General features: G+C 37.7%; 1 protein-coding gene across 6 annotated transcripts in view; it reads left to right on the top strand.

Annotated features, from left to right (window-relative positions):
* sdk1a (sidekick cell adhesion molecule 1a) overlaps positions 1–15567 on the top strand; it is a 352985-nt gene that overhangs the window by 282251 nt on the left and 55167 nt on the right. For all 6 annotated transcript variants that reach the window (XM_079864734.1, XM_079864735.1, XM_079864736.1 and 3 more), the window contains 5 exons: positions 5473–5588; positions 5702–5897; positions 7047–7145; positions 10782–10973; positions 11669–11790. In XM_079864734.1, coding sequence (XP_079720860.1) covers positions 5473–5588; positions 5702–5897; positions 7047–7145; positions 10782–10973; positions 11669–11790 — 725 coding nt within the window. The remainder of the gene's footprint in view (positions 1–5472; positions 5589–5701; positions 5898–7046; positions 7146–10781; positions 10974–11668; positions 11791–15567) is intronic.

The raw sequence follows: 15567 nt of genomic DNA on the forward strand, positions 1-15567 counted from the left end.
CTGGTTTGAACCGGTTGATGCGATATTTGTTTACATGCCACGCTGAGGTCATCTTAGCCTCCACGTAGACGCCACATTTATTTTAGAGCCCTCTTCTCAGACAGCTAACTTCCATGCGAATCCTCTTCAAAACAATTATGTCAATTATCTACGAGGGCGCTTTTCTCTTCAGATGAGAAGAATCCATCTCAGGAAATTCAGTTTTTATTTGGACATTTGGATGATTATCCGAGGAGCGGCAAATGTATCGACTCTGCTTTGAGAAGCTTCATCCGTCTAATTATTTTAAATAGATGTTTTATAAACAGAGTCTGTCAAGCAGTTGAATGGTATTGACGCATGCTCCGCTAAAACCACTCACAATTAGCAACCTTGACGACATCACTGATCCTAAGTAAGAGACTGTGCAACAGGTATATGAACTTTCTGCAGTTGTTTGGATGAATACTAAAATAACGCTGTCAATTTAAACATGGTCATTTTGGACAGTTAATTATTAGCATAAGTGGATCACATTTGATCATGTCTCCTATCCTTTGCGCTACTACAGGTAACGCATGACATTAACAAGATATCACAGATGGTTTCCCACGTACACTTATCTAAAGTAACATTAAATTAAAACAGAGGTAAGACACACCCAAATTTAGATTGGTCAAGCAGCATTTTTACTGTTCTAAACGGAAATTCACTTCTTGTCTTTACAAAACTAAGTACACTTGAATTAGTGCCAAATATTAGTTGTCACTAATCTGACGCAGATTTTGCAGTAACATACGAATCCGTTTAATCTACTTGGGAAAACAATTTCAAAGTCAGAATAAAATCAAATGTTTACAATTTTATTATGTCAGGTAAATGTATCATGTCAATTACATAATCAGTTCAAAGATAATAAATACAAAACATCAAATACTCTGGAATAAAGAGAAAAGATTTGCATTCAGAGTTGACACCTTTTAGGCAGGATGCCATTTGCCTGGAAGATAGTGAGACATTTGTACCAGTCGCACAGAGACATTTCAAATGATACCAAACATGTATAATGCTGTATGATAATTGTTCATTTTAAACCATATAGATTTTTGGGTGAATTCAGGTAGGGATGGGTGAAGGGAATGATATGTAAATTGGGAGGTGATCAACTCAAGTGTGATCTCAAGTCTCGAATGGGGATGGTAATATAGCAAGAGAGTTCAAATGTTAATTTCCTTTGTTTTCTCAGAGAGTAGCCCTCTCTTCCAGTTCTTCCAGTTTCTCCAGTCGTACATTTTTTTTTTTTTTGTTCAAAATATACAAAATTGAAATAATGTGTACATCATGAATCCATTTTACAAACCATTTTTTCACCCTATAATAAGTGTTTACATTCTGACTATTTTAGACAGAGCAGGACGCCAACCACAGTCCATTACCTGCATGACTCATACATTTATATACATAAAGGGAGAGAAGTAGCTCCTGCTGCAATGTACAGTGTAAGATGCATGCAGTTTTGTTTATTAACCAATAGTGCCAAAAATAACATAGTGTACCTTTAATGAAGTGGAAATAAAGAAAAGAAAATATGGACTTCTAAAACCACTTTTTATAATGGACATTACTGCTTAAGTTTGTGTACGATAAGTACAAATAAATTAATACTTTTATTAAGCAAGAAGTTAAGAACACTGTTAAATTGACCGAAAGAGACCGTAAAGACATTTATATTGTTACAAAAGATTTCAATCAAATAAATTCTGTTCTTTTCAACTTTCTATTCATCAAAAATTTGCAATTGCTATTTGCACAAAAATATGAAGCTGCGCAACTGTTTAACATTGATAATAATCAGAAATGTTTCTTGAGCATCAAATCATCATATTAGAATGATATCTAAAGGATCATGTGACACTGAAGACTGGTGTAATGATGCTGAAAATTCAGCTTTGACATCACAGGAATAAATTACATTAAAAAAATATATCAATAGAAAATAGTTATTTAAGATTTGTAATAATATTTCATAACATACATGTATTATTGATCAAACAAAAGCAGTCTTGATGACCATAAGATACTTTTTCTTTTAGAAAATCTTTCTGACCCCTTAACTTTTGAATAGTAGTGTATAAATAATTTATTTGTCTGCAACAAAAAATGTTTTTTATTATTAAATTGCCTTCATTTCGGTCTTTTTTGTGGGAAATATTGGTATATAAACTTAATTTGATTAATTTAATTATTCAAATCGATTGACAGCTTTATAAACAACACTAGGCCCACAGTGTATGTGCTTTTTACCCACTGAGGAATTTGAGGTGGGGAAAAGTGCCTCTCAAGAGATGCCGCTGCATAATGAATATGTTTACACTGCTTTAAGAGAGGACTATAATTGGCAGGCTTTTGAAGGATAGTCTTTTGATTCAAAATAAGTCAAAGCTTGACAGGCAACCTGAAAAGATCAGCCGCAGAAGAAAAAAAACAGATGTCTCTCACCAGACATTCATGAATATGCTTTTTGCATGAATTTTTGTCCCAGAGGTTTTATGAATGTACACATCCAATTCCACAAAAAAAAAACATTTTAAAGTCTAAAATTCTGTTTCATGTGTGTTGTACAAGTACATGCTTTTCAGTTGTTTTATATACAACAAAAAAGGTGTGCGTACTGCAAAACAAAAACAAAAAAGAATGGCAAACAATCAGGAATCTGGACTCTGCTGTGATATTGTTTTGTTGTGTTTTGTCTTATATAAGACCTTGCCTTTCATTCAACTGCCGGCTCTCTCGATTCAGCCTTTTAGAAGGATACTGGATGTATAATAGAATGTGAATGTATTTTTTCGTTCATGTATTGTGTCCATACAGCGTCGTCCTTCATTAAAGGTCAGAAATGTCTCAGGCACACCTCAGGTGCACCATGAAGATTGTAAACTGAGCCACTTAATTTTACTGAGGAATTTTAATAATGTTGTGATTCTAACATGAGTCATTTAATGGCCACTTTGTCAGTTGATGCTCAGATGTTGTTGCTGCGTTTTGCATAATAAAAATAAGAGCAAACTCTATAACCTCAGACAATTTTTGTTATTGTCACAAGACATTTCCAGTTTTCTGATTAAATCATTACATAAACAGATTTCTTTGGACTTCAGTCTTACATTTATGCATTAGCCTTAACATTTTAACATCTGTTGTCACTCTCACTATTGTTTCTGTTCAAAGCAAGTGTCATTTGAGACCTTCTGTACATCAGTGCATATTTGATGTGCAAATAACCAATGCACAATATGCAATGTGTTTTCTGCAGTTAATAAGGATCTTCACATATAAAAAGTTTCCCCTATTGGAATTGACACTTCAATTCACACTGTCATTCAGAAATAAATGTGCATGTATCACATTTGGAGAGAAAATCAGATTTGGGTGCATTCAAATGCAGTGTGAACAAGGCTTGTCAGATGTGTTTAGGTGGTGTCCGCGGCTGTCAGTCTTGCGTATTCAGCAGGGCAAACTTTGTTTGAGTGCTATTTGATTCTGAGATGATCGATCAGTATGTAGGTGGACACCACGTACAGTACATTCAGGCCAACATTGTGGTAAATAACTGTGTCCCACAACCTGTCACCTTTAAAGTGGACCTATTATGCCCCTTTTTACAAGATGTAAAATAAGCCTTAGGTTTCCCCAGAATGTGTCTGTGAAGTTTCACCTCAAAATACCCCACAGATCATTTATTATACCATGCCCAAAATGCCCCTTATTGGGTGGAAGCAAAAACAAGCTGTTTTCATGTGTGTATCTTTAAATGCAAATGAGCTGCTGCTCCTGCCCCCCTTTCCAGAAGAGGGCTGTGCCTTTACATCTCCAGCTTCAGATATTCCGCCAACAATAAAACAGGAGAAACAGTATGGCAATATGACTACAGAACGCGTTTTTGCATTTCACTGTGCTGCTTTTACATAATTTCCTATGTAAACATGCTCTAGATGGACCTTGCACCATTCATATGCATGGCAGTTTTTAGATGCAAAGACACGGGCAGTGGAAAACACAAGGAGACATGTTTTTTAAAAGTTAAACTTCTTTTAACTTGAGCTCTGCGTTTTTAGAATGCCGTTTCCTGCACGAGACACTTAAGATGTGAGACGCGAGCACAGCAGTCAAATACGTCTGTTTAGCGTGTTTACATGGAAAAGTAGATCAGTGGAATGGAAAAACACATTCCGTATTCATAGATACAGCCAACAACAGATCATTTAGATTCTTTATCATGTAGCTGAGACATTATTGTGTTTCCACTAGCTGCTCTAGTGAGAAGATAAACATGGCTGTCTGTGTACAGCTCACTCAGGGGAAGTTAGAGCTAAGTTAGCAGAGCAGATTCAGTCACCAGTCGTGGGCGAGGCCTGTCACATTGTGACGTCACAATGTATAAAAAAAACACGAACGACTCATTTTGAGACACTGTTTATGATTTATGGGGAATATAAAAAAGAAGTGGGTGGATTTTTACCATTATAAGGTGGTTGTGTACACACACTGCCAACAGATTTATGCTCAAACACAAGGTAAATGTAAATTTTGCACAATAGGTCCCCTTTAAAGCTTATTGAAACCTTTTGCTGCAAATGCCTTCTCAGTGAGGTACTTCACTGGATCTTCCATTATAGATGTAAGAGGACACAAATAATAAAATAAAATTACTTAGGAATCTAAAAGGTCAGCCAAGCTTGGAAAATAGCACGTTTAAAGTTCTGGCATGAAACTCTAAACTCTGCTCAACCTTCAAATACTTGGGTAGCATTTGCTTTAGCAGTGCAGCGCGCTTCAGAAACCTTCCACCTTCCCCAGCTCCACCTGTATAGATCTGCTACGGGTAATTCATGTACACTATATTGTACAGCAGCAGCATGTCTTACTTGCTCACAGCAGCGTGTGGTGTATGTATTGGCAGTAGCAAGTCCCGTACTCACTCTGCCGCAGCAGCAGCAATAAACTACAGCAGCAGCGTAGCTGATCTATTCCACCAAGACCAAACATACAACATTGTCATACCCATTACCATGCCAATCACTGCGAGAGTTGTCATGACAGAACATTTTTTATTCAACTCAATGCTTCAAACATAACAATTAAATGTATGTTTAAAAAAATGAAGGCATTGTCGTCACAGAACTTTTTAAATCCAGCGTTTAGTTGCCCAACTCAAGCGTTCATTGCTGTAGTCCTGGAACTTGTAAACACTGCTTTCATTTCCTGATGAATAGTTAAAGATCACTGCACACTAAGCTCTCATAAAATGTGTAGAAGTCAGCCAATAAGATTTAGACTTTTGTCTTCTCAAAAGTGTTTTCACTTTAGTGTGCCATATGCATTCGATATTTAGTGACTGGAGTGTGGGAGGTCCATGGGCATGACTTCTAAAAAATAAGGTCTAACCATAGACTGTAAAAAAGAGTCTAACATGCAGTATGTTCTTGCCTGTAGTCCCCACAGCGCCCCCTCAGGGTGTGGAGGCCAAAGCGGTGAACTCAACCACCATTGAATTTACTTGGAATCCACCACCTCAGCAGTTCATCAATGGCATTAATCAAGGCTACAAGGTACACTCATTTCTCCTGTACTGGTCCCACTGAAATATAGAAAATATATGTTTTGTGTCCATGAGTGACACACACTGTGTTCTATTTAAATGACATTGGTGTCTGTCCCTCAGCTGATGGCATGGCCCGAACGGTCTCCAGTGGATGTTATCGTCGTAACCATCACCCCTGATTATCACGGGACACGTCACCTCGGTTTCATCAGCGGTCTAAAAAAGTTCACCTGGTACCTGACGTCAGTGCTGTGCTTCACCACACCAGGGAATGGACCGCGCAGTGTCCCCAAACTGGTGCAAACTCATGAGGACAGTAAGTAATAGTCTGTTTCTTTGTCAGTCCATTCTCCAGGTCATAAGGTTGTGTTTCTGTCTCTCACTGAATCATATTACTAAATTGGTGCTCAGAAACGAATTGACTGGATTCACGTAAAATAAGACATTTTCTGTGCTGTTTGACACAAAATGCACTGAAAAAAACATTCATAAAATGTTGTAGATTTATATAGCAAATGAGAATCGATAAAATAAACATCTATATTTTGAGACAAAGGTCTTGATAATGATTTTCAGGTTTGTTTAAGGTAAATAAAGTAACAGTTTGTTAATAACGGAAGATAATGTAAAAGTATGGTATTTGGGGTAAAAGGCACAATAATTAACATGATAATAAATAGCTGGCTGACATTTCCATTTGTTGACATGATTCAGATGGTAAATATCATATATATCAAATTGGGTGTCTACTTCAGAGATAATCACCATATTTATTATGAAACCTAATGCTATTACCAAAAAAAAAACAAAAAAAAAACAAGGTACCTATTGCAGGAATCTCTTTAATCCTCATTTTCATGGAGGCGTCAAGATAATTCAGTTAAACAAAATAGTTCTGAACAAAATGTTTATTTTAATTACTGAGAAAGCCAAACCACAGAAAAATGCCAAAAATTTGGCAGGAAATATTTTATTAAATGAAGCTTTTGGCCTTTACATCAACATTGTGACAGTGTTCCTTCTCTGAAAATCTGCTGGGGTAGTTTGGGGGTGAAAAAATACCAAATTACAACATGTCTTATAAAAGTCACATTAATTAAAGTGCTGCTTAAACTTAAGCACAGATACTGCTCTATGGGTCAAGCCGATATAATTATATCAGTGTCTTTAGGCATCTATGGGACACTACAAGTGAGAAACTAGTTTTGGTTACTTTCAAGAGAAATGTTACTGGGCAAAAGAATGAACAAGGAAAAAGAAAAAATGTTTGTGTGCATGTCAAGTTTTGATAACATCTGAATCTTTGTTGTGGTTCATTATAAAGGGACTAAATAATACCTTATTTGTTAATTTTTTCACAATTCACTTGTGGATTAATCTATGATCAGCTCAATTAGCCTACAATAGAAAGAGCTTGTTTAGAAACAAAAGGAGGTCTACAACCGGGAAATGTCTTTGTGTTTAGTTCCAGGCCCTGTCGGTCGCTTGAGCTTTACAGAGATATTGGATATGTCTCTGAGAGTGAGCTGGGAGGAACCTGTGAATAAGAACGGCATCATTACCGGTGAGTGTTATAGACCTTTCCGTTGCTTTTATTGATATGATACTCAAAAAAAAAAAAAAAAAGACAATCAAAGAAAACACTTACATTTTGCAGCAATAAATCTGAATGAATTTGTTTACCCCAGCATCAGCAAAACTCAGTTTTGGGGAATGATGAGTTGTTCATTAGATTTGTCTTTCCTGTTAAATTAAATCTAATCTGCCCCCCTCTGTTTAAATGTAGCTGAACGTTGCATTAGATAGAGCAGGTGAGCCCGTAAAGGAGCTCAATTTTCATTTGGCAACTCTTGGATGTTCGTATAGCTTTATTAATGGATACACTTCTATTTAACACTTCATTGAGTTTTTGCACAAAAGCAATTATGGCATTGTTCTTTGCGTTCAGTTGGCAGAAACAATTTTCGCTCCCTGTTGCACAGCTGTAAAGGATGCTTTTTTGTGTGTGTGTGTGTGTGTGTATGTTTGTCTCTGCATGACTCTCTGCGTGTGGGCGCTGATTCATGTGCTTTAACATTCCAGGAGTGCTATTTATCCATATTGTGCTTTAGTCATTACCACCGGGAACGTAAAGCACAAACAGATCAAATGAAAATAAAATGTTAACTGTGATCAAAAGACCTGTAAGCATGAGTTGACCTTCAAGCATTTGACAAGAACATGAGCGTGAATCTCACAAAACATTTTCAGAACGATTGGAGAGCATATTTTAACGCAAAATCAAGAAGGAAATAAGAAATTCGATTTTGCTTTAAAAAAAGTTTTAAAATATTTTTTTGCATTTTAAAGGGAACTAAGCACATTTACATACATATATCATTATAGTAATGCAAAAAAAATCTAATGAAAGTAATGCAAAATGTCATTTTAAATATATTTTTTTATACACTACCATTGAAAAGTTTGTGGTTTTCTTTGATTTTGTTTCTAATTTTAACACTTACAGTAATAAAAAATGTTTCAGCAAATCATCAAATTAAAATGATTTCTGAAGGATCACGCGACACTGAAGACTGTGGAATTCTGTAACACACTCAATTAGAGAATGCTTATCGTTTAACTCATTTAAGCATAATTTTAAGATATGGCTTCTTCATAATCAGCAATGTGAACATTAATGCTGCTTCCTCTATTATTATTATTATTATTATTAATAATAATTTAATTATATTTAGTATTTTTTAACTCATAACAATATCTTTTTTTTCTTTCTTTTTTTTAAATATCTTTATTTTTTATTGTGTACATATACAGTGAGGAAAATAAGTATTTGAACACCCTGCTATTTTGCAAGTTCTCCCACTTGGAAATCATGGAGGGGTCTGAAATTGTCATCGTAGGTGCATGTCCACTGTGAGAGATCATAATCTAAAAAAAAAAATCCAGAAATCACAATATATGATTTTTTAACTATTTATTTGTATGATACAGCTGCAAATAAGTATTTGAACACCTGTCTATCAGCTAGAATTCTGACCCTCAAAGACCTGTTAGTCTGCCTTTAAAATGTCCACCTCCACTCCATTTATTATCCTAAATTAGATGCACCTGTTTGAGGTCGTTAGCTGCATAAAGACACCTGTCCACCCCATACAATCAGTAAGAATCCAACTACTAACATGGCCAAGACCAAAGAGCTGTCCAAAGACACTAGAGACAAAATTGTACACCTCCACAAGGCTGGAAAGGGCTACGGGGAAATTGCCAAGCAGCTTGGTGAAAAAAGGTCCACTGTTGGAGCAATCATTAGAAAATGGAAGAAGCTAAACATGACTGTCAGTCTCCCTCGGACTGGGGCTCCATGCAAGATCTCACCTCGTGGGGTCTTAATGATCCTAAGAAAGGTGAGAAATCAGCCCAGAACTACACGGGAGGAGCTGGTCATTGACCTGAAAAGAGCTGGGACCACCATTTCCAAAGTTACTGTTGGTAATACACTAAGACGTCATGGTTTGAAATCATGCATGGCACGGAAGGTTCCCCTGCTTAAACCAGCACGTCAAGGCCCGTCTTAAGTTTGCCAATGACCATTTGGATGATCCAGAGGAGTCATGGGAGAAAGTCATGTGGTCAGATGAGACCAAAATATAACTTTTTGGTCATAATTCCACTAAACGTGTTTGGAGGAAGAAGAATGATGAGTACCATCCCAAGAACACCATCCCTACTGTGAAGCATGGGGGTGGTAGCATCATGCTTTGGGGGTGTTTTTCTGCACATGGGACAGGGCGACTGCACTGTATTAAGGAGAGGATGACCGGGGCCATGTATTGCGAGATTTTGGGGAACAACCTCCTTCCCTCAGTTAGAGCATTGAAGATGGGTCAAGGCTGGGTCTTCCAACATGACAATGACCCGAAGCACACAGCCAGGATAACCAAGGAGTGGCTCTGTAAGAAGCATATCAAGGTTCTGGCGTGGCCTAGCCAGTCTCCAGACCTAAACCAATAGAGAATCTTTGGAGGGAGCTCAAACTCCGCGTTTCTCAGCGACAGCCCAGAAACCTGACTGATCTAGAGAAGATCTGTGTGGAGGAGTGGGCCAAAATCCCTCCTGCAGTGTGTGCAAACCTGGTGAAAAACTACAGGAAACGTTTGACCTCTGTAATTGCAAACAAAGGCTACTGTACCAAATATTAACATTGATTTTCTCAGGTGTTCAAATACTTATTTGCAGCTGTATCATACAAATAAATAGTTAAAAAATCATACATTGTGATTTCTGGATTTTTTTTTTTTTAGATTATGTCTCTCACAGTGGACATGCACCTACGATGACAATTTCAGACCCCTCCATGATTTCTAAGTGGGAGAACTTGCAAAATAGCAGGGTGTTCAAATACTTATTTTCCTCACTGTATATTGTCTTTTTGTATAATATGTTTACTTGTATTTTACAGGGTAGTTTACAAGTTCTAGTTCTATTGTTGTTATTGTTTTACTAATCATTTTTTTCAATATTTTTTCTTTTTTGACAAGGACAACACATTTTCTGAGAGTCACTGGAGAAGTTTCAATAATGCAGAGAAAGAATTAGATCTGGACTAATGAGGCAGCGGTAGATTGACACTGGACATAGATTAAGCCGATTGAGTTGCAGAACGGCTCTGAATGTTGATTGAAAGAATGGAGACGAATGAGATCAGACATACATTAGACTAAATAGCTCCTGTCTATATCAATATACACAGCATTGTTGCTCTTTGAATGTTGCCTATGCCTGTTCACCAGTGGTCTCTCCCAGCGCAAAGCTTGATTTATGAGCACCTCAATGAAAAAGGACATTCAGCGATTGGAAACAGTGCTGACTCTGGGAGAAAATACTCCCAATAAACAGCAAATTACATAGGATCTCTGCTGGCTATTAGTCTCAGTTAGATGCAGGTTAGGGGGCAGGGCCCAGGGTCTAGACAACTCACTACAGCAGTTCCCCAATTCACCCACCTTATTTGTTAAAGAGAGATTGTTTATTTCAAGTTCAAGACCTCAGATACATTCCTCCTGCTCTTGTGAGTTGTCATCCCAGATTGGACTTGGGCAAGGCACCCCACATTGACCCGTTCCCACAGGTTTTGAGCCATAAAGTGTGTAAAACTCAAATAAACTTCTTGAGCTTCAATGAATTTGATGGTGTTTTGCAGGTTATCTGGTGTCCTGGGAGGTGCAGGGGAAGAACCAATCACGGGTGGCGCGCACCTTGGCCAATACCACGCTGGACTACAAGGTCACGGGCCTGACATCCCTCACCACGTACACTCTGGAAGTGGCAGCTATGACGGAGGCGGGAGTTGGAACTGTAACTTCCTCCACCATATCTTCGGGAGTGCCACCAGGTCTTTCGTAGCTCTTTAACATAGACAATTAAAAATAACCTGTATTAAAGGAGCTACTCTTCCTTATGTATGGATGCACATTGTACACAAGCAATATAAGAATGAATGATGATCTTTTGAGTTGGCCTTTTCTGCTCAGAAACTGCGAAGTTGTTGCCCATGCACTGCCATTAATCAAATGTGGCACTGAAGGAGAAATATTCATTTGTACCAGCTTTAAGGCAGACTTTCTCTCGCTCACTGAAAGAAGGCAAATGCTGAACTGGCTGAACGCCAAGCCAAAACCATAATGCCTGCTGATAAATTGCATATTGTGAGACATTAGGGAAACAGACGTCTACACATCACAGTGGGGATTTTGGGCAGATGCGAGACTATCGTCTGTTATTTGATTTAATTCCAGTGTAATTTCATCAAAGGTTTCTCGACCCAAATGAGACTTTTTATCTCTGCACTTCAAAAGAATCGCAAATCTCTTTTTTGACTCAGTCCCTTGTCTACACAGTCTTATTAAAAATATTCTGGTCATGATTTAGAAATGTTTGGTGTTATTGACTTTAGAAGGCAGGCTTGTGGATGTTTTGTGTTTATTGATTGTTGTGATGTGCGGATGTTGTTTAGAAGTGACTTTTAACTTTTTTTATTTGTCTATATTTTGTCTTTATTCATTATTTTTTTTTTTGCCTTTAACGCAGAACTTCCCGGGCCTCCATCAAATCTGGTTATTTCCAAGATCAGTTCACGATCTGCTACGCTGAAGTTCCGTGCAGGGGACGATGGGAAGACGACCATCTCCAAGTGGATTGTTGAGGGGCAGGTGAGTAATATTTCAGTTCTTCTTTATCTGATCATTATCCGCCTACCATCACGCTGGCCTGAAGCTGTACATCCTCACAGTGCTCCCTGATGAGTCTTCACCAGCAAAGAAAAACATTTTACATGATAATGAAACATCCCTGCAGTTTTAAGCAAAGCACTTATGATGATTTGTGTAGGCTTCGTCTCCTAGTCTTAGCAATGTACATTTCAGTTATTTTGATAGCTTGATGGATTAATCAGCTGGATTCACGGTGTCAAGGTGGGACAACGAAGTAAAAAATATCTGCAATATTTTTATTTGTCGGTCAGTGTACACCGAATAACATTTTTGCCTGTTGTATCATTTCTCACAAAAATTATAAGGAATCAATCAATCAATCAATCAATCAATCAATCGATTAGCCAAGTTCTTGAGGATTCAGTGTGGAATAGTGGAGCAAAAATATCTGTGCTATTTTTATTTGTCAGTCAGTATACACTGAACAACATTATGTATCAATTCTCACAAAAAATAGATACAATTAAATAAAAGATAAAGTTCAGGATTCAAGGTGGTACAGTGATGCAAAAAAATCTGTGCTGTTTTTAATTTGTCGGACAGTGTACACCAAAAATTTTTTTTTGCTGTTGTATCGTTTCTCACAAAAATGAAAAGGAATCAATCAGTTAATCAATTAATTAATCAATCAATCAATCAACCAGTTAATCAGCAACAATGTTTTTTTATCAAATTCATTTAAAAATGTAAAATGAAAAATAAAATGAAAAAATAAAAAAAATATTTTTTAAGAAGATATAGAAAAAATTAAAAAGGTCACATCAAAATCAAATTTTCTAATCAGCTCATTGTTTTGTATGCATAAGGTTATGCCGTGCACATTCAGTAGAGTTTAAGGGTTCAAACCGGCATCCAGCTGTCATCACAGGGTTTTAAAAACAGCCAGTATGCACTTATCACACATACTCGATTCACTTCCACTCAGCACTTCCATTTCAACCTGAATAACAGCAAGTTCCAGTTGTGATTGCCCTCTATGGCTCAGAGATGTATTGAGAGCGCATCCTCGCCCTTTCCACATTGCCTGCGACTTTAGCAAAAGTGATGACAGATTGAATCACATGACTGACTCCTAATTTGTAATCGACGTCCACTCTCTAAACTTGACGGCGCCGGGCCGGAGCTTGCAAAAGGAAGCCTCGGCTTTTCATGTGGTGGCACTTGAATTCCAGAGTTGATTGAGGCCGGGCTATCTGCCGCTGCAGAAATCTGTCACCGAGCGAGAGAGAGCTGCTGCATACGCACCAGCTATGAAATACAACAGCGGTCTCCAGCATAAGGTGCCACGCGTCTAACATCTATCACGTTGGCATAAATGCTTACCGCATACAGTACACTCCACTGGTCATAGTAAATCTTCTTGAGTGCTGTGAGCTTTGATTGGTTTAGACTTGGCTTGCACAATGTGTTTGAAATGGGGCAGTGGCTGGCACTGTTCAGAACTCAATTGAAAAAGCTTTAACCTGCTCCACTCTGCATTCCTGCTGAAGGCCCGTTCCCCACAAAACAGTCTATGAGCCTTTGGCCTGTGATGCACCTGGTATAATGAAGTGCAGTGTGTGGAATTTTCTCCTCCTTCTTTCATTAACTTCACTACTTGGTTCTCAAAAGGGGTTTGAAAAATGGCTCTATTTAGATGTTTCAAATGCCATGGCAGATTAATGTCCAGGTAGTCTCATATAACCAGACTATTACCATAAAGGCTAGTCCACTTTTTATTCTGGACAAGACCTACCCATCTGACTGATACATAAAATAGCTAACAGTTTTTTTTAGGAGGAAAATCCCATTACCATCCACTAAGTCTTTAAAATATTTGATAGATTTTGTAGTACTTTTTGTAGCAGCCCTGTAAATTGTAAACATGACTTTGTGTCCTGGTGATAAATGAGTGAATGCTCATTTGATTGGAGCTTTCAGTTTTGAGAAAACTCTTGCCATTTATATTTGCAAAATTCATCTGAATGCACTTAGGATAAAAAAATAAAAAAAAACATTTATAGGGCTGTCAAAGTTAATGTACTAACTTTTATTAATATGTATTGAATATGTTTATTGCAGTAATTTTGGAAAACACTTCTCTGATGATATTTATTGTGGAAAAGAAAATCTTGAAAATCTTACTCCTCTTTCATTGCTCTGTTAGTGAGTAGGAAAAAAATACATTTAATAATTTACTTTGAGTTTAGTACAATGACAATATAAACCCAATTATTTAATTTTGCACAGAAAGAAATTTAATAAATAGGGCTGTCAAAATTAACGCGTTATTAATCACATGGCCGCATTGACTTCTCTTTCGCACTTGAACGGACAAAAACACAAAAATATGTAACGAGTTAGCTCAAAGGGGAAATATGAATAATAACTCATAACTTGTTATGATTAATTATTAATATTTGGGTCAGTTAATTGGATTAACTTGATGTAGCTAAATTAATATTACAATCAATTAATCAGTTCGTCCAACGAACTCTTTTGATTATTCATTTATTCTAAGAAAAGCGTATCTTTCATGGCCCCCGAAAAATAATTATTTCTTAGCATGTACAGCGCTTAGAGCCTGTAACAAGATCAAGATCGTAAAATAGACTTTGTTGCAAGCAGAGAATCAGAACCAAATACATATTGTGCACAAGTTTTATTAACTAAATCAGAAACACAACTAAACTAAACAAACATACATATATACATGCATAGGTAAAATGCTGAGTGATAGAATGGAACTATGGAAAAGATCCATTTAACTATGAAAAGAACCATCAGCTTATCATTTCCAGAGCACCTCATTAAAATTGATACTTGCATGGTCTGTGCAGTGGACACAATTCTTGAAGTGGTTGAAAATTGAAGTTGTTGATGGATCCGTGAGTGTCAAATGTTCCTGTACAAGTTGCAATCGTTTTCTTCTCCGCTGGATGAAGAAGATATTATGAACTTACATGGTTAGTTCGACTCTGTTCTCATGGCTGGAGTGCAGATCGTGGCCTGCCGGCCCTGGACCGGAGAGGACACGCAGAGCAAATGGTGGGAGTTGCGATGGACTTCTTCTGCATTGAATGAAGACGTTTAACTCCTGAGGTTGTCCTTGATGCTGATGTGGTTGAGAGAGTCTTCTCTCTCCTGGATGAGCACATGGCTGGTTGTGAGTCGAGGCCTGCTGTCCTGGGGCCTGGACAGCACGGCACCCTGAACGTACCGAGAAGGCCAAGAGTTGATCGTTGCCCATTCAGTGATGGTAAGGTTGCAGTTTTCTCCTGAATTGAATTGAAGAAAATACAGTCTGACTCCTTTGGGAGAGTGAAAGCAAAGCAGGCGGTGGTCAGAGCCTGCCGGGGTTTTTGGCCCCGGTGGGGGGGACATCAACTCAGAAGCAGCAGCAGTAGAGAGCCAGAAGAGAGAGGAGGGTCACTGTGAATTTGTCTCTAATAAAGCCTGAGAAAGGCCCCACCTCTCCAGGTTCGCTTGACCAATGAGAAGGGTGGAATTTCCAAGCGGGAAAATTCCTCTGTGGTTGATTTATGAATCTTTGTTTTATGCGTGCTCATTTGCATGTGCAGCTGGATTGGTTTCTGATGACGAAACTAAGAAAGATTCTTGTAATACTAATATGTTGCACAGCTATCGGCATATCATGGACACAATCATTTCGATCTTCAAAGTACCAATTTATAGAGACCAAACATGGTATAGGTCAGGTTATGGTGAGGTTACATT

Source organism: Squalius cephalus (assembly GCF_949319135.1).
Source record: "Squalius cephalus genome assembly, chromosome: 1".
NCBI lineage: Eukaryota > Metazoa > Chordata > Actinopteri > Cypriniformes > Leuciscidae > Squalius > Squalius cephalus.